The 18,418-nt window shown below is 33.0% G+C and overlaps 3 protein-coding genes and 1 pseudogene across 3 annotated transcripts; all 4 read left to right on the top strand.

Annotated features, from left to right (window-relative positions):
* The first annotated feature begins 258 nt into the window (after positions 1-258).
* On the top strand, positions 259-4,272 carry LOC103489262 (G-type lectin S-receptor-like serine/threonine-protein kinase At1g11330). The gene is made up of 7 exons (XM_017043525.2): positions 259-1,798; positions 1,888-1,998; positions 2,082-2,275; positions 2,364-2,574; positions 3,151-3,388; positions 3,474-3,624; positions 3,720-4,272. Exons 1-7 carry the CDS (start codon positions 496-498, stop codon positions 4,026-4,028), a joined length of 2,517 nt encoding a protein of 838 aa, XP_016899014.2. The 5' UTR covers positions 259-495; the 3' UTR covers positions 4,029-4,272.
* Positions 4,273-9,425: 5,153 nt separating this feature from the next.
* On the top strand, positions 9,426-10,875 carry LOC103489275 (purine permease 3-like). Its single transcript, XM_008448368.3, has 2 exons — positions 9,426-10,294; positions 10,497-10,875. Exons 1-2 carry the CDS (start codon positions 9,548-9,550, stop codon positions 10,848-10,850), a joined length of 1,101 nt encoding a protein of 366 aa, XP_008446590.2. The 5' UTR covers positions 9,426-9,547; the 3' UTR covers positions 10,851-10,875.
* A 1,725-nt stretch (positions 10,876-12,600) lies between these two features.
* On the top strand, positions 12,601-13,500 carry LOC127144186 (G-type lectin S-receptor-like serine/threonine-protein kinase SD1-13). The gene has a single exon (XM_051079760.1). It carries the CDS (start codon positions 12,601-12,603, stop codon positions 13,498-13,500), a length of 900 nt encoding a protein of 299 aa, XP_050935717.1.
* Positions 13,501-13,511: 11 nt separating this feature from the next.
* LOC103485897 (G-type lectin S-receptor-like serine/threonine-protein kinase SD1-13) lies at positions 13,512-15,818 on the top strand (annotated as a pseudogene).
* The last annotated feature ends 2,600 nt before the right edge of the window (positions 15,819-18,418 follow it).

The following is an 18,418-nucleotide window of genomic DNA, read 5'->3' as shown; positions in this document are numbered from 1 at the left end:
TTGGCCTTTGAGAATAATGTTTGGGAGTGATTTACACTTCTGTCATATTCAAAAATAACTCACAAACCTATTTTTATCACTTAAAGTAATTAATTTAATTTTTAACTTTACGTTATATCATCAAAACTGAATTTGAATGAAAAAGTTTACCATAATCCTAAATCTCCGACGAACGATGCGACCAATGTGCGAGAGTACAAGAGAGACTGAGAGCCTCTTCTTGACCCTGCAACTTCGACCAACGGTGCACGGTTGGTGGCTAGAGAACTCAAGCGAGGACAGGGGAACTTCAAATTCAAAATAATAATACTTGAGAAATTCTTGGGAGAGGGGCATAATTGGGGAAGAAAAGTCAAACGAAACTAAGAGACGACTTAGAAGGAAGAACAAGATTCATTCAACATATTATGAATTTTCAAGGGATACATCAAAGTAAAACGACCTTTGTTTTCCAGACGAATTTGCTCAAAGTTTAGTTTGATTTAAAAATCTAACATGAAAAAAACAAGACATGAAATTTCTTTTCTTCTCCTTCTTCTGTCATTGACATGTTTCTCTTCAAGAATTTGCTATGGGGGAGATACAATTACATCAACAAATTTCATCAAAGACCCTGCAACTATTATATCCAGTAACAGTGTCTTCAAATTGGGGTTCTTCACACCTTCAAATTCTACCCATCGATATGTAGGAATTTGGTTTGAGAAGATTTCTCCACAAACTGTTGTCTGGGTTGCGAACAGAGACACCCCTCTGAATAATATTTCTGGGATTTTCACTATTTCTAACGATGGAAATCTTGTGGTTTTAGATTCAGCAAATATCATCCTTTGGTCTTCAAATATTTCTTCTTCTTCTTCAGCAGCCAACAACACAATCGCTCAAATTTTAGATACAGGAAACTTGGTTTTGAAAGATACTTCTTCAGGGGTGATTATATGGGAAAGTTTCGACCACCCATCTGATAAATTCTTGATTCCCATGAAGCTTATGACCAACAAAAGAACAAACGAGCACGTTGGTTTAACCTCGTGGAACTCCCCTTCCAATCCATCTACAGGTAATTTCACATTTTTGTTGGATGTTCGTAATATTCCTGAAGCTGTGGTTTTGAATGGTGGTAAAACTTATTGGCGATCTGGTCCATGGAATGGTCAGTCATTTATTGGAATACCTGAAATGTATTCTGTTTATCTCTCTGGGTATAGCCTTTCAATCCAAAATCAAACTTACACTCTTTCTGTTGCTACAAATATTGAAAGTCAACAAATCGTTTGTTTGTTCATAAGCTCACAAGGGAATTTTGAGCAAAGGAACTGGGATGACGAGAAGAAGCAATGGAATACTAGTTGGGTTTCTCCAAAAACAGAGTGTGATTTCTATGGAACTTGTGGGGCCTTTGGAATTTGTAATGCAAAAACATCCCCTGTTTGTAGCTGTTTAACAGGGTTTAAGCCAAAGCAGGAAAAGGAATGGAATCAAGGAAATTGGAGTAGTGGGTGTGTGAGAAAAACGACATTAAAATGTGAAAATCAGTTGAACAACAACACTGATGCTAAAGAAGATGGGTTTTTAAAATTGGGAATGGTTAAAGTTCCATTCTTTGCAGAGTGGTCTAATGCCCCAGTTTCAATTGATGATTGTAGACTCAAGTGCTTGAGAAATTGCTCGTGTAGTTCATATGCATTTGAAAATGGCATTTGTATGCATTGGATAAATGACTTGATTGATATACAACAGTTTGATGGCGTTGGAGCTAATCTTTACCTTCGAATCGCATCCGCAGATTTGCCAACAAGTACACTCTTTCCTATATAAATTTTTACTATCCCTTCACTTAATAACAATTTTGTTTTTCGTTTAACTTCTCTGCCATCAATGACACAGATAGCGTAAGAAACAAGAAAGGAATTATTATAGCCATAGTGATACCAGTAACGCTTGTCATCTTCATCATTGCCATATTCTTATGTTGGAAAAGGAAGATTAACAGACAAGGTAACAAAGGATTAAATTTATATAACCATGTGGAAAGTTTGTCGACTTACTTAATTAGTAACAGTATTTGACTTCTATAACAGAGAAGAAGCTAAATATGACAGCTAGTGAGAAAAAGAAGATTTTGAAACAAACAATAGGAGATGATATTATGATTGAGGATGAAATCAAACTTAAGGAGCTACCACTTTATGATTTTGAGAAGGTAGCAATTGCAACAAATTACTTTGATTTGAATAACAAGCTTGGGCAGGGTGGCTTTGGTCCAGTGTATAAGGTAGGAAGCTAATATTATAATTTGCTTTTGTTGTGTATATTTTTTATTCATTGTATGGGTTAGGTTAAGATAATGTTTTATTTTTCAGGGGAAATTATTAAATGGACAGGAAATAGCAGTAAAGAGGCTTTCAAGAGCTTCTAAACAAGGGTATGAAGAATTTATCAATGAAGTGAGGGTGATTTCAAAGCTACAGCACAGGAATCTTGTAAGACTTTTGGGTTGCTGCATTGAAGGAGAAGAGAAGATGTTAATATATGAGTATATGCCCAACCTAAGTTTGGATGCATGGATCTTTGGTACATAACTTTTAAGAGTTACATGCATTCTCTTTCAAATGACTTTCCAAAAAAATGTTCAAAATCATATTTTTGCACTTAAAAATACCTTTTTTTTTTTTAACACTTCAAAAAGCCATTATTCTAATTAGGTTTTTGTGGACAAGGATGCTCTCAACCAAGACAAAATTTCATAGCATCCTTTGGCCAGTTATTTCCTCTTTCAATTAAGTTGATTTAGTTAACTTTAGAGTATTTTACGGGATAGTTGCAAATTTAGCAATTATATTCAAAATAATTAAGTATATAGCAACATTTTAAAAAAATTGTAAATATAGCAAAATCTGTCAAAATCTATCAATGATAAGAGTCTATCACTCATAGACCATGTAGCAAATATTGATCTATCACTCATAAACCATAAGATTCTATCGTTCATAAGAGTCTATCAACGATAGAAGTCTATTCACCGATAGACTTTGCTATATTTGCAATTTTTTTAAAATATTGTTACATACTTAATAATTATTCTAAAATTGCTACCTATTATAATTACACATTTAATTAACTAACAAAAACTAATATCTGCATATGTAGGCTCTCCCAGACATAAAAGTCTGGATTGGAGAAAAAGGTTTAATATTATTGATGGAATTGCTCGTGGTCTTCTTTACCTTCATAGAGATTCAAGATTGAAAATTATTCATAGAGATCTTAAGGTAAGTAATATTTTGTTAGATAAAGATTTGAACCCTAAGATTTCGGATTTTGGTATGGCAAGAATATTTGGTGGTGATGAAGTTCAAGCAAACACCGTAAGAGTTGTTGGAACTTAGTAAGTACCTCTAAACTATTTTAAATTAAGTTGATTCTTGATTTTGTATAGCTGACAATAATGTTTTTTTTTTCTATGAACATAGTGGATATATGTCTCCTGAATACGCAATGCAAGGTCAATTTTCGGAGAAATCAGATGTGTTTAGCTTTGGAGTTTTGTTACTTGAAATTATTAGTGGGAGAAAAAATACAGGATTCTACCTCCATGAATCTAGCATAAGTTTATTGGGATTTGTATGTTTATTTTAATCCATCGCTCCCAAATTATATTCATGATAACATTTTCAAATCTCAAGAACTAATGATATCTTTTAAACTTTTGTTTTCAGGCATGGAAATTGTGGACAGAAGACAATCTTATTCCTTTGATCGAACCAACAATATATGAACCGTGCTATCAACTAGAGATTTCGAGATGCATTCATGTGGGACTGTTATGTGTTCAAGAATTTATAAACGAACGGCCAAACGTTTCCACAATCATTTCAATGCTTAACAGTGAGATTGTTGATCTTCCTTCTCCGAAGGAACCTGGCTTTGTTGGTAGACCACATGAAACTGACACAGAATCTTCTCAAAAAAATTTAGATCAGTGTTCTACAAATAATGTTACACTTACAGCAGTTATAGCACGATAATGAGTTAGATCAGGAAAATAAATAATTCTTCAATTGATTTTAGGCCACACATGTATTAATTTTGCCTAATTTCTAGAGGAACTACTTACTTTATTGTTATATGAAATTTATTTCGTTGTAATACTTTATAAATTTAGTCACTTCAAGAATGTAATATGGGAAGTTTTTGGAATATCAGTGATAAAATACTATCCATATAAACAGAACCATTATTAAAATTCGAGATTGAGAAATATTATTCATAGTGATTTGAAGGAAATTTTAACATGGTTGAGGATTTAGAAGGGTCAGAAAATACAAGTGAACACTTTAAGAGGTCGTTGGAATTAGAAATTGGAAGTTTGTAAAGGTGATAAAAAATTATTGTAAATATTGAAAAATATTTTCAAATATATAACAAACCTTCGTAATCTATCTATCGATATATATGAGGCAAAAACATTTGATTAGGAAAGACCAAATACTATGTGATATTAGTATTGAATTTTCAGGTCCTCATCTTTATTTTTGGCGATAGTATATAATCGTTGTGCTATTGTCGGTGATTGAGATTGTTGCTGTTACCACTTTCAACTAGAGTTTTCAAACGGAAAAGGCTATTTCTTTGTCACTCAATCTTTGGAGATTTGTTTATTATTTTTATGGTGAAATTAAGCACAACAAAGAGATTTTCAATGTTCTTTATCTAAAATAATCGACTAATAATATCAACGCCATGAGCTATATATATATATATATATATATATATATATATATATATATATATATATATATATATATATATATATATATATATATATATATATCTTGTCATTGCATACATCAGAACTCCTTCATCTCTTTCTTTTCATTCTCATTCGAAGGACTCTATTTGGAAATAAGCTTGTAGTGATTGTCAAGCGGAACACTTACTGGATTTGTTGTGTCCATGTGGAACAACATTCTCAACATATATATTTTTCTTGTGATAGCCCCAACTACGTATTTTCATCATGGATAATTCTCATGTCAAGAATCTATCACAATTTTTTTTTTCTCACAAACATCCAACACCCATCTCACAACTCCCAAAATTGAAATGTCTAATCCGGAAAGGTGATTTATTGGTAATTTAGAGTGATTTTAAACAAGTTTTTTGTTACAATCTTTTACCTCCCAACTCTCCAGACTCTGAAACTTTTAACCCCAAATCAATTTAAAACATGTTTTAGGTGATTTGAAAGCGGTTTTGAGTGGTTTTACACATGTTATAGTAAGTCTTTGGTTACAGGTTTTTATCTTGCAACCCATCTAGCACACATAGGAATGAATTGAAATTTTAGAATTTATTTAAAATCCAAGAAATTTTAAGGAATTCAAAATCAATAAAAAAGTAAAACTCTTACGTTGCAGACGCACAACACCTGTGTTTCTTACTAAAACACGAAAAAAAAATATATATATTCTTCCTCTCTATCTTCTTACTCTCCAATGGCAGTTACAGCCATAGACCAATTCCAAACTCAGAATCTTTTTTTCTATCTATCATCTTGTCTGTGTTTTACATCGCTGACCATCTCCACATCATACTAATCACATTGGGTTGGGGTACACATGTAATCACCATTTCCGTCGGTTAGGTAATCATGGTTGCTGTCGCACACTACTGTTAAGTCTCCGTCGCTTGGGTAATCGCTAATGGCAAGAATCATGATTGGGGTGATGGGTTTATAAGCAGATTCCGGTAAAGAATTTAGGGTTTTTTTTTTTTTTTTTTTTTTTTTGACAAAGAGAGCAAAATAGACATTTCATAAGCTCATTTCTCCTAAATGTTATCATTTGAAAACCCATTCCATATCTCTTTATTTCCTTCAAATCTGTTCTAGTTTTGGTAATTTTTCCAAGATGGAGAAAGAGGGAGATGGTCACGAATGGGGTAGGGGAATTACAAAAAGAAAAAAGAAAAAACAAGTCTAATTCTTGAAAACTAATTAAACAAAAGTGTGGCTTTTAGAATAGCTTTGTATTTGGAATTTAGTTAAGCATTAATCATTGTATAAATATAAAAATTATTTTTAGATGTGAAAAGAAAATGGACTTAATTTTAAAAAATTGAAATGATTAAAGAAGAGGACAAAAAAAAAAGAGATTTTTGTTTAAGGGCCATTCGCATAAATACATTTAAGTAAAAAATAATAGAATATATAGCACAAAAATAAAATCGTTGCATGTAATATGTATAACACAGAATTAGTAAAAAAACTCACGTGTAATCACCATTTTTTTGAAAAAAGATACATTAGATCAGTCAGGACAATGTCTACCAAGCGGATACCCACACAACACCCTCATCACTGTTGCTTCGATAAATAAGAGAAAAAAGGAACAGTAAAGACCAGAGATAAGCCAAAAATAAATTACACAAAAGTATTTAAATATTTAAGGAAATTGAACTAGCATTATAATCAGAAAAAAGTTTTGATCTACTGGTACATAGACCTGTGAGTGCTTTAACATCATCCCATAGCTCCGCAGTGCTCCTTTCCAGATTATTGAAAATCCTATTATTTCTTTCAAGCTAGATTAACCACAAAGTGACGGCAATAATGTTGAATCTGATGACCCCTTTTTTTGCTTTTAACATTGATGCTACAAAGCTCCTTACATAATGCCACAGTGTTAGAGGTACTTTGGATCCAGCCCACCAAATTTGCCACCCTATTCCAGATGCCATGAGTAAAGGAGTAAGATGTAAAAAGGTGGTCCAGATTTTCAGAGTGGCATTTGCACAAAGAGCACCACCAAGGATTGAGACACCAATTTGGAAATCTTTTTTGTAGCTTATCATAGTATTCAAACATTCGTGTAGAAGCGACCATATGAAGAATTTGCCTTTTTTAGGTATGCCCGATTGCCATAGGTTCTTGAAAGTAGAAGGACTTATGCTAGCAACATCATGGTGGCCGTCATTAAGAAGAGCCTTTTTGATAGAGGCAATATCAAAAGCTCCACTAGAGTTAAATTTCCATATTGGGCAGTCTTCACCACGGCTTTGATCAGGGGCAGAGAAACTTGTTTCCGGAACATCCCACAGATGAACTTCATGGCTTCTCATAGGTCTTCTAGGTTGGAAGTTCCAATCTGAAGAGGCTTTTCTCCAGTGATCTTTAACACTGCCCTGTTGTATGTTTGAGAGGGCGAAAAGTCTAGGAGCAAAGGTAGCAAGAGGGGATTTTTCATGCCAAAAACCATTCCAGAAAGAAACAGCTTCTCCATTGTTTATTTTCCAGGCAATGTGAGGTAAAAACCAATCATTGCCTTCGATAATTAATCTCCATGGGGATTTGGTACTGCCGAAACTGCCTTTAGTAGGGAAATCACCAACAAAGGCCTGGTTATATTTTGCACAAATCAAACGTCTCCACAGTGCCTTTTTTTCAGTAAGGAACCTCCAGATTGTTGATTCCCTAGAGCCATTTACAAAGCAACGCAAAATTTGTATTAGAGACTTTGTTGATTCCCAAATACCCTCTCTCTTTAGTTTGAACAATTTTAGACCATCTTATCAAGTGTGAGTGTTGCTCATCTGAAGAGTTCTTCCAAAGAAAATCTCTCCATAGCTTCTCAATATTTTTGCAAACGCCAATAGGGGCTTTAAAAACCGACATCTGGTATGATGGAAGACTTTGGAGAGTGGAACTAATGAAAGTGATTTTTCCTCCTTTGGAAATGTATTAATATTTCCAATTACTAAGCTTCCTTTGAATCTTCTCAGTGATATTGTCCCAAAAGCTAATGGAAGATGGTTTACCACCCAAGTAACTAATCGGCAAGAATTGTCTTTTGATACCCCAACTAGCAGCAATGGTATCAGCTATGTTTGTGTCCACATTTGTAGGGGAGATAGTAGATTTTTGTTCAAATTAAAGTTAAGCCCAGAAGCAAATTCGAAGGTCTGTATAATGTACCTTAAGTTGGAGATGTCCTCGTCATTGTCTTCACTAAAAAGCACAATGTCGTCAGCAAATAAAATGTGTGATAAATTGAAAGAGCCTTCGAAATTCACACCTTTCATTTTTCCTTTCTGCTCCAGATTAGTAAGTAATCTGAGGTAGTCCATGGCCAAAACAAAGATGAAAGAGGAAATTGGATCTCCTTGGGGAATGCCCCTACTTGGTTTAATTCTGCCTCTAGCTTTCCATTGATGAGGATGGAGTAATGAACGCTAGAGATACAAGCCTTTATTCATCTTCTTCAACCGGTTGAGTAATTCTTTTCATAAGCATGAAATCAATAAATCTCCACTAATCTTATCAAACGCTTTTTCAATATCAAGCTTAATAACAAAGCCTCTGACTTTTTTAACTCTCTAGTAGTCCACAACTTCATTGGCAATCAAAATGGCATCAATGATTTGTCTCCCCTTAACAAAGACCATCTGATACTCGGATATCGTTTCAGGCAAAGTTGGTTTGAGTCTTCCAGCTATCACCTTTGCAATGATTTTATAAAGAGCTATTGTAAGGCTAATAGGTCTATAATTAGATGCTTTCTCACATTTGTCCTTTTTTGCAATAAGGGCAATGAAGGTTTCATTAACCACATTGTTGATGATAGCATTTGACTGAAAATCCTTGAAAATATTCAGAATCTCAGGCTTCATGAATTTTCAAGTTTTTTCCAAAAATTCCATAGTGAAACCGTCGCCTTGTTATTTTTAAAAGATTTCAGCGCCTGCCAAATTTCAAGCTCATCAAAGGGACGATCAGGCAAAGAATTTGATGTGGCCGAAATGGGAGCCCAGTCCAGGTTGTCTATAAAAAATTGTTCCCTCCCAGGATCAGAGTAGATAAGGTTGAAGTAATCAACAAAGGCTTTTTCAATTTCATGGTCTTTTGAGCATAACTCCCCCTGGTCGTTCATCACACTGGAGATTACATTTTTCCTTTGTCTCGCAGAACAAATTTTATGGAAAAAAGAAGTGTTTTCATCTCCTTCAAGGTTCCATATCTTTTTACATTTTTGGGCCCAAATCTGAGATTCCACAAGAGAGGCCTGGCTGAGATCTGCTATAAGGGCAGTTATACGAGAGCTGTGAGTGAACATCCGAAATATTGTTATCAACCTCCAATTGAAAGTTACGAATGATTTAAGAGATGTGCAGTCAATGTGATAGCTATAAGTGATAGCTTCTACTAATTTTTATTCTTATTAATTCTGTCTAAGACCCAACAGTCGGATGGAAGGGAGACAACACTCAACAGACATGATACCAAAATTAGCAAGATAAATGGGCATGCAAAAAGTGTTAATTTTATTAACCACAGTGATCCCACAATATTTATACATCAATGGAAAAATAAAATTGAAATATTTTTGTATCAACTACTGTTAATTAAATATAATAACCCCTAATACTTCTCTATAAAAATTTAAAAAAAAAAAAAAAAAATGGTCCACCCACCACCCTTGAAAATAACATATCAGGTTTGAAAAAACCACCATCATTGGATGCTGCAACAACCTTGAGTGCACACTCAATGGACCAACAACAACAAAACACCACCGCCATGAGAAGGCCTCTTCTTGTTTTCAATTGCTTTTTGTTAGCCGTCGGTACCTGCGGTGGTCCTTTGATTATGCGTTTGTATTTCCTTCACGGCGGAAACCGCGTCTGGCTCTCCAGTTTTCTACAAACCGGCGGATGTCCAATTATTTTCATCCCCTTGCTAATTAGTTACATCCATCGCCGGCGCCGGCCTCGTGCCCAGTACTCCCTTAACCCATCGGAACCCACCAACTCCACCGAGATGATCTTCATGAAGCCACGCCTATTTTTAGCCTCCAGTGTCATCGGTATCATCACCGGCTTCGTGGATTTCTTATACGCTTACGGCGTCGCTCAATTACCCGTTTCCACGTCAGCTTTAATTCGTGCGTGCCAGCTGGCGTTCACAGCAGGCTTCGCGTTCTGGCTAGTCAAACAGAAATTCACACCCTATTCAATAAACGCCGTCGTTTTGGTTACCGCCGGAGGGGCAATTTTGGCATTACATACAAGTGGAGACCGCCGTGCCGGAGAAGCAAATAGAGACTACATCGCAGGGTTCTTAACGACGGTAGCCGCCTCGGTTGTGTACGGGTTCATTCTGCCCCTCGTGGAATTGAGCTACAAAAGAGCTCGTCAGCAAATCACGTACACTTTAGTCCTTGAAGTTCAGTTTTTTATGTCATTGTTCGCCACCCTCGTATGCACTATTGCCATGGTAATCAACAACGATTTCCAGGTAATAATAATTGAAACATTAATCAAATACTATTTGTTACCTGAAAAGTAAATTTAATATTATATCACTTCATAGAGGAAGAAAATCCAATAAGTAGCTTGAACACAACACTTGCTTCACAACACTTGCTTTGAAATCACTTTAAATCATCAAATCGATCCATCAAACGGCAAATTTAACATTTTTTTTGTCGTGTATGTAGGTGATTCCAACGGAAGCAGAAGCATTTGGATTAGGAAAGGCCAAATACTATGTGATATTAGTATTGAGTGCCATAATTTGGCAAAGTTTCTTTTTAGGAGTGGTTGGGGTTATTTTCTGCTCCTCATCTTTCTTTTCCGAGATAGTAATCGCCGTCCTATTGCCGGTCACTGAGATTCTTGCCGTTATCATTTTCGATGAGAAGTTCCAAGCGGAAAAAACTATTTCTTTGATACTCAACCTTTGGGGTTTTGTATCTTATTTTTATGGTGAAATTAAACACAACAAAAAGAAGATGAAGTTAGAGCTCCAAAGACGTGCAGAAACAACGACTACTCAAATTACAAACTTCTAAATTAATAATTATACCATAATTAAACAACCTCCCACTCTTCGGTAATCCCAATATATCGATTCGAATATTTCAATATAATCTCTATTCTTTTACGGTCTTCCCCAATTATCCCAACAAAATATGAAACTGGGCTAGCTATGTATTCTCCAATTACTGAAACAAAAAAACTGAGTTAATTTAGACGTTTGTAATTTGAGTAGTCGTTGTTTCTGCACGTCTTTGGAGCTCTTACTTCATCTCTTTTTTGTTGTGTTTAATTTCACCATAAAAATAAGATACAAAACCCCAAAGATTGAGTATCAAAGAAATAGTTTTTTCCACTTGAAACTTCTCATTGAAAGTGAACAACGGCAAGAATCTCAGTGACCGGCACGTCGATTACGATATCCTGCAAAACAAAAATGGGGAGCTGAAAATAACCTCAATCACTCATATAAAAAGAAACGGGAAATTGCAAAGAAAGAAGAAAAAAAAAGAAGACAAACTTAGGGATATGTAATGAGTTTTAGGATTACTTCTTGAAAAGTTAAGTTTTAGGACACGTAAAAAGTATAAAATGTTCATAATACCTTTACATGATAAAACTTCTTTTCATCTCTTTTTTTTTTTTTTTTCTCAAAAAAATTGAAACATGCTCTCTCACCTTTTCTTTCATCTTTCTCTCTAACTTCTCTTGCAATTATATTCCTTAGAATTTTGTAACCACTCTAGAACAGAACTCTTTTGTTGTTCTAGAAAGTGTTTATGGTCGTTTTTAACTATAGATAGTCTTCTTAGTTTTTTATGTTTGCTCTCCTCTATTTTCCTTTTGGAGAAATATAAAGCTTAAATGTATGGCCAAAAATAATTTTGCAAAATTTTCTAAATCAAGGAATGTTGGACACAGATTTAGAAAGTCCTTTTGTCTCTTTTTTTTTTTTTTTTGTCTGTCTGTCTTGGACTTCCAAATTTTAAATGTCTAATTCAAAATCAATTATATACTTGTTTTTGCGGTTTATGGAGATTTTACCTATGTTTTAGGAAGTTTTTAACTACTGTTTTTGTATCTTGCAAACATCTCGCAACTTCTAAACTTTTAAGTATCTAATCATTTTATGTGATTTATGGTGATTCTATACATGTTTTAAAAGGTTTTTTAGCTACTGTTTTTGTATCTCGCAACTTCTAAATTTTAAATGCGCTCTATCTCAATTCAATTATATACTTGTTTTATTTTAGGAGATGATATTACACATTGTTTTAGAAAAGTTTTTAGCCACTATTTTTGTATCTCACAAGCATCTCTAAACCCTTACAAAAAATCTAAAAACTCAATGCATCTATTCTTAAATAATTGTGGACTAAAAATGTAAGTTTTTTAAAATTTGAATACCAAACGCACCTATTATTCAAAATTTAGAGACTATCATCTATAAACTCCGATCAGTGATATAATATATATATCTCTATATCTCTATAAATTGGTCTAAACATTTTTGATGTACCTATAGATTCTTTCACATTACAATAATTTTGTTAATATTTGACCCGAACATCATATTTGCAACTTGCAATTGCACACAAAGTTATTTGTAAAAAAGAGAACCGAATATCTTTCTCCTGTTTTGTTGGTTAGAGACTCAACACTAAACCACCAAAGTTGACAATCAGCTTCCCCTTCTAATGGTTAAATCATAATATGACTGTTTTATATATACAACTCTTTTTCATTCTGTTTTCTTCAATAATTATTTTTCCTTCTGCCTCACCTATGAAACCCAAAAACAACTTCGCCTTTTCACATCCTCTTCTTCTTCTTCTTCTTCTTCTTCTTCTTCTTTCATTTACTTGTTTCTCTCCAACATTTTGCGTAGCCAATGATACCATCACATCAGAAATTTTCATCAAAGACCCTGCTTCTTTAATTTCCAGTTCCAGTTCCTTCCAATTGGGCTTCTTCGCACCTCCTAACTCTACCAGCCGATACGTTGGAATTTGGTACAACAACATTCCTTCGCAAACAATAGTATGGGTGGCTAACAGAGAGAATCCCCTCAAAGATGCTTCTGGGATTTTCACAATTTCTAAGGATGGAAATCTTGTCGTCTTAGATGGAGACGACACCGTCCTCTGGTCTTCAAATGTTTCCTCTTCTTCCAAAACCAACACAAGCGCTCGAATTTTAGATTCAGGTAACCTTGTTTTGGAAGATAATGCATCTGGGAAAATTTTATGGGAGAGTTTCAAACACCCTTCTGATAAATTCTTGCCTTCCATGAAATTCATGACAAACACAAGAACAAAAGAGATGATCAAGCTTACCTCATGGAACACCCCTTCTAATCCATCCACAGGAAATTTTTCTGTAGCACTAGAAGTTGTCAGTCTTCCTGAAGCTGTGATTTGGAATAATGATGACAACGTTTATTGGCGATCGGGTCCGTGGAACGGTCAGTCGTTTATCGGAATACCCGAAATGGACTGTGTTTATCTCTCTGGGTTTAACCTTGTAATCCAAAACCAAGAATACACTTTCTCTGTTCCTCAAAATTACAGTGTTGAAGAATTTGGTAGTTTGTTTTTGACCTCGCAAGGGAATTTTGTGCAATCGTATTGGAATCCTCAAGAAAGAAATTGGAACTTTAATTGGATCGCTATACAGACAGTGTGATTACTATGGCACTTGTGGGGCGTTTGGGATTTGTAATCCAAAAGCTTCTCCTATTTGCAGCTGTTTAAAAGGGTTCCAGCCAAAGAATGAAGTGGAATGGAATCAAGGAAATTGGAGTGATGGGTGTGTGAGAAGGACGCCATTGAAATGCATTAATAGCAGTGCTGAAGGAGATGGGTTTCTAACAGTTGAAAGGGTTAAATTGCCATATTTTGTACAGTGGTCTGATTTGGGGCTTACTGAAGATGATTGCAAACAAGAGTGCTTGAACAATTGTTCCTGTAATGCTTATGCATATGAAAATGGCATTCGGTGTATGCTATGGAGTAAAAGTGATTTAATTGATATACAAAAGTTTGAGAGCGGTGGAGCTGCTCTTTACATACGACTGTCATATGCAGAATTAGATGATACAAGTATGTCCTCTTCCCTAAGGTTTTACTATAAATTTTGTGACCATAGTTTCACATTTTGTAAAGAAAAATTTGTGTAGGAATTGAGGAATCAAATATGACACAAACTTCGAACTCAAATGTGGGTATATATATGGATTTGGAATCTCTAACTATTGGGTTATATTTAAAATATTTTAATATTGTTTTCAATAAGCAGATGGAAAAGATAAGAAATGGATTAATGTAGCAATTGCGGTACCAGTGACATTTATCATCTTCATCATCATCGTCATATCATTTAGGTGGAAATATACGACTCGCACATCTGACGACGAAAGAAAAGGAATTTTGGAACTGCTAAAGGAAGATGATATGAATCATACGATTAAGGATGATATCAAACATGAAGACCTACCTTCTTATGACTATGAGGAGCTAGCAATTGCAACCAACAATTTTGATACAAATAACAAACTAGGGAAAGGTGGATTTGGTTCAGTGTACAAGGTGAGCAGAGATGTTTCTATTAATGAAAATTTGTTAAATGGACAAGAAAAAGCAGAAGGGGGGTTAAGTAAATAATGGTGTGTTTTTCAGGGAAAATTGTTAAATGGACAAGAAATAGCAGTGAAGAAGCTTGCAAGAACCTCTCTCCAAGGATATGAAGAATTTAAAAATGAAGTGAGACTGATTTCTAAACTACAACATAGGAATCTTGTGCGGTTGTTTGGGTATTGCATGGAAAGAGAACAGCAAATGCTAATATATGAGTACATGCCCAATCTAAGTTTGGATAATTTAATCTTTGGTGAGTACTTATTTTAATAATAATTTTGTTGAATTTGTTTTTTCTCTTCTCTGGATTTTTGCTTTAGACTTTACAGTAGACCACATTCACTAACCAAAATAAACATCTTTGTGTAGGCTCTTCCAAACATGAACTTTTGAATTGGAGACAGAGATTTAACATTATTGATGGAATTGCTCGAGGTCTTCTTTACCTTCATAGAGATTCAAGAGTGAAAATTATTCATAGAGATCTTAAAGCAAGTAATATTTTGTTAGACCAAGATTTGGATCCTAAAATTTCGGACTTTGGCATGGCAAGAATTTTGTTTGGTAATGAAATCCAAGCAACTCAAAGAGCTGCTGGAACTTAGTAAGCACACTTTGGATGAATCGTACCATATATTATTTATAGAAATTAATTTCTCTCTTTTTCAATGTGTAGCTTGCTAACTAAAATTTGCTTTTGGGTTTCAATCATGTTTGTAGTGGATATATGTCTCCTGAATATGCAATGGAAGGTCTATTTTCAGAGAAGTCGGATGTCTATAGTTTTGGAGTTTAATTGCTTGAAATTATTAGTGGAAGAAAAAATACAGGATTCTACCGCCATGAACAAGCCTTAAGCTTGTTGGAATTTGTATGTCAGTAAAAACTCTATACTGATCTTAATCTTCAATGACATATTCAAATAATATATCTCAGTAATTCATATAGTCTTACTGACTTGGTTTCAGGCATGGAAGCTGTGGATGGAAGACAATCTTATTCCTTTAATCGAAGAAGCAATATATGAATTGTGTTACCAACAGGAGATCTTGAGATGCATTCAAGTGGGGCTGTTATGCGTTCAAAGATTTGTAAATGATAGGCCAAATATCTCCACTATTATTTCAATGCTCAATAGTGAAATCTTAGATCTCCCTTCTCCAAAGGAACCTGGCTTTATTGGTAATGGAAGACCATGTGAAAGTAACAGTACAGAATCATCTCAACAAAATTTAAACAAAGATTCTGTGAATAATGTTACACTCACCACAATTGTAGGTCGATAGTGATCTATTGATTAAGTAAAAAAACCCATTTGTTTTATATGTATTATATCTAAGTTAATGCAACTTCTTTCCTGCCTAAGAATCTTCTCTGACATATATAAAAGATATAGCAGTCAACATTGGTTTCTACATATATTATGTTAGACATTCCTAATCATATATAGAATATAAATTTTTAACCTAAGTTGACATTTCGTAAAACCAAATTAGCGTTGACTTTTATTATTAAAAAAAAATTATCTTCTATTCCCCAGTTTGATTAAAAAAGCTTTGTTGGAAAGTTGCAAAAAACCTCCTCTGGTCTTCAGTTGTAATTATTACACCCTTCAACTTTTGATGGTGTAATTTGATCAGTTCCCATGCTTTACAAATTAGATCTTTAAACTTACGTATTTGTTGAATTTATAATAATTAATTTATTGTAAATTAACAACATTGATTTTAAAGTCGATTGTTCAAACATTATATCACTTGAGCAATGCTCATTTCAACTAACATCATTTGTTTTTATCTTAATCATTTTGTTAAAAATAGTGGGTTTGAGCCTTGATGAAAGTCTATGGGTAGTTAAGATTTATTTCGTCCTAATTTTTTTTTATTTATTTAATTAGAATTGTGTTGCCTCCAAATTTTCAGCTTTTGTACCTTTATGATTATTAGAAATGAATGACAACAAAATATAGTGGTTTTTGTTCCGTACTCGAGTTTTTACATAAATCTGTGCGTTTTTTATCTCGACTTTCAATACATTTATTAAAGGGATGGTTGCAAAAATAACAAAAAAAGAAAAATTATGATAATAGGACCTATGTCACTACAATTTTTAAATCGCAAAAGTAACAAATTTAAAAACGGATAGCCCTATGATAGTCATATATATATATATATATCTAATTACTCGTCATATTTATTATATCTACAATATGCAAAAAACAGGTGTTATGGACTACTTGTTTCTAAATTTTTTTGATCGTCTAATACAATTTCCCTTTATTAAAATTATATTACCGTACTGTGTTCATAAAAAATAGATAAACGACGGGTAAGGAATTCTTTTTACAGTTTTTTTTTTCATTTGTTCAAAATAATAATAATTCATGTTATTGTCCCACTAATCTTTTATAGGACTCTTAATTAACAAGTTGAATTATTATATGCTCATACTTTGACATTTTAGTAGTTTTTTTTTTTTTTTTTATTTATTATTATTATTATTATTATTATTATTATTATTATTATTATTTAATATATAGTTTAAGTTATAAAAGCTTCCTCAACTAGAACTAAAATAATTATGGATATGTTGATACATCCATCCATTTGAAGTGATCATTTAATTGCCCCAAGTAGAACTAAAATACCTATTTGTATGATAATGCATTCATCAATTGAAGTGGTCAACATTGAGATTGAGATGTTAAGAATTATCAATATTTTAGTTGACAATCTTTAATAATTTTTAACCTTTTTTTTTTAAAATTTAAATGAGTATATATTTGCATCAAAGTAGAAGAAAAAATCTACAAGTTTGAACACCGAAAAGATCCTCAAATCAAAGCAAGTTTGTAAAATTGAAATGCTACCACATGCAAGATCTCATTTTCTTTTAACATATCAATGTATTTAAAATCATTTATAAGTCTAGTTTGACTTTGAACTTTATATATCGATATCAAATACATTTCTCTTTCCCATTTTGAATCCAATGTGTTAAGTATATATACTTGTTTAAAAAATTGTAGTAGTTATACATTGAAAATTTTAATTATTTTATCTTCGTAGAGAACAATTTTAAAAATAATAATGAAGTATATATAGCAACATTTTAAAAATGTTACAAATATTACAAAGTCTACCCGTGATAGAGTCTTTTTCGTTGATTGACTCTCATGATCCATTAGTGATAAACCAATATTTTCAACATGGTCTATCATGGTATCGACGATAGACTTGTATTATTAATAAACTTTGATAAATTTTCTTATATTTGTAAATTTTTTTAAATGTTGCTATATATGCTAATATTTTGAATCTAATTGATATATTTGCAACGATCTCTTTTATTTTTATTTAAATACAAAATTTTTAATATTTGTTTATAAATTTGCATATCTATACCGAAAGAATGTGCAAGTTTTGTGAATATTTTAAACATAAAATGAATTTAATTAATTGGATTGAAACCATCAAGTTAGAGGATAATGTTTCAAGTTAGATTTAGCATTTATAAAAATTAGTTTTATAATTTTTTAAAATTTAAATTAGTTAAGTTTGATTTTTTGTTAGGGTAATAACTCAATTGATCCGTTAAATTTTATATATGTTTCAATTTTATATTTATTTTCCTTTATTTTGTATTTTGAAATTTGAAGAGCTACTAAACTTGTTAGCATGTAGTAGCAATTTATTCTTAATAGTTGATCGGTTGAAAGTAAATATCCAAAAATTATCATATTCAAGGTTGCAATTCTACTAGAATTAGTCATTATATCCTACAAATTAAGACCATCGTTTTTCCCTACGTCTCACATGTGTATAATCTGATTATATAGCTAAAATAATGTGCTATTTTTTTAATAAATTTTGAGGGGTGGGTGTACTATCGTTCGTTTCTCGATAGTTTATCCATCCCTCTCGTTTCCTTTTAAAAAAAAAAACTAATGTGATATTTTTATATATAAT

The sequence above is a fragment of the Cucumis melo genome, chromosome 12 (genome assembly GCF_025177605.1).
Source record: "Cucumis melo cultivar AY chromosome 12, USDA_Cmelo_AY_1.0, whole genome shotgun sequence".
Classification (NCBI taxonomy): Eukaryota; Viridiplantae; Streptophyta; class Magnoliopsida; order Cucurbitales; family Cucurbitaceae; genus Cucumis; species Cucumis melo.
This window is presented reverse-complemented; position numbering and strand designations above follow the sequence as displayed.

What these genes read in the sequence shown, in the direction of transcription:
- LOC103489275 (XM_008448368.3), top strand. Translation starts at nt 9,548, where the DNA reads ATGGACCAACAACAACAAAACACCACCGCCATGAGAAGGCCTCTTCTT. An exon ending in TAATCAACAACGATTTCCAG is followed by an intron (nt 10,295 to 10,496) that starts GTAATAATAATT and finishes TCGTGTATGTAG; the next exon opens with GTGATTCCAACGGAAGCAGA.
- LOC103489262 (XM_017043525.2), top strand. Translation starts at nt 496, where the DNA reads ATGAAAAAAACAAGACATGAAATTTCTTTTCTTCTCCTTCTTCTGTCA. An exon ending in GTAAGAGTTGTTGGAACTTA is followed by an intron (nt 3,389 to 3,473) that starts GTAAGTACCTCT and finishes CTATGAACATAG; the next exon opens with TGGATATATGTCTCCTGAAT. An exon ending in GCATAAGTTTATTGGGATTT is followed by an intron (nt 3,625 to 3,719) that starts GTATGTTTATTT and finishes TTTTGTTTTCAG; the next exon opens with GCATGGAAATTGTGGACAGA.
- LOC127144186 (XM_051079760.1), top strand. Translation starts at nt 12,601, where the DNA reads ATGAAACCCAAAAACAACTTCGCCTTTTCACATCCTCTTCTTCTTCTT.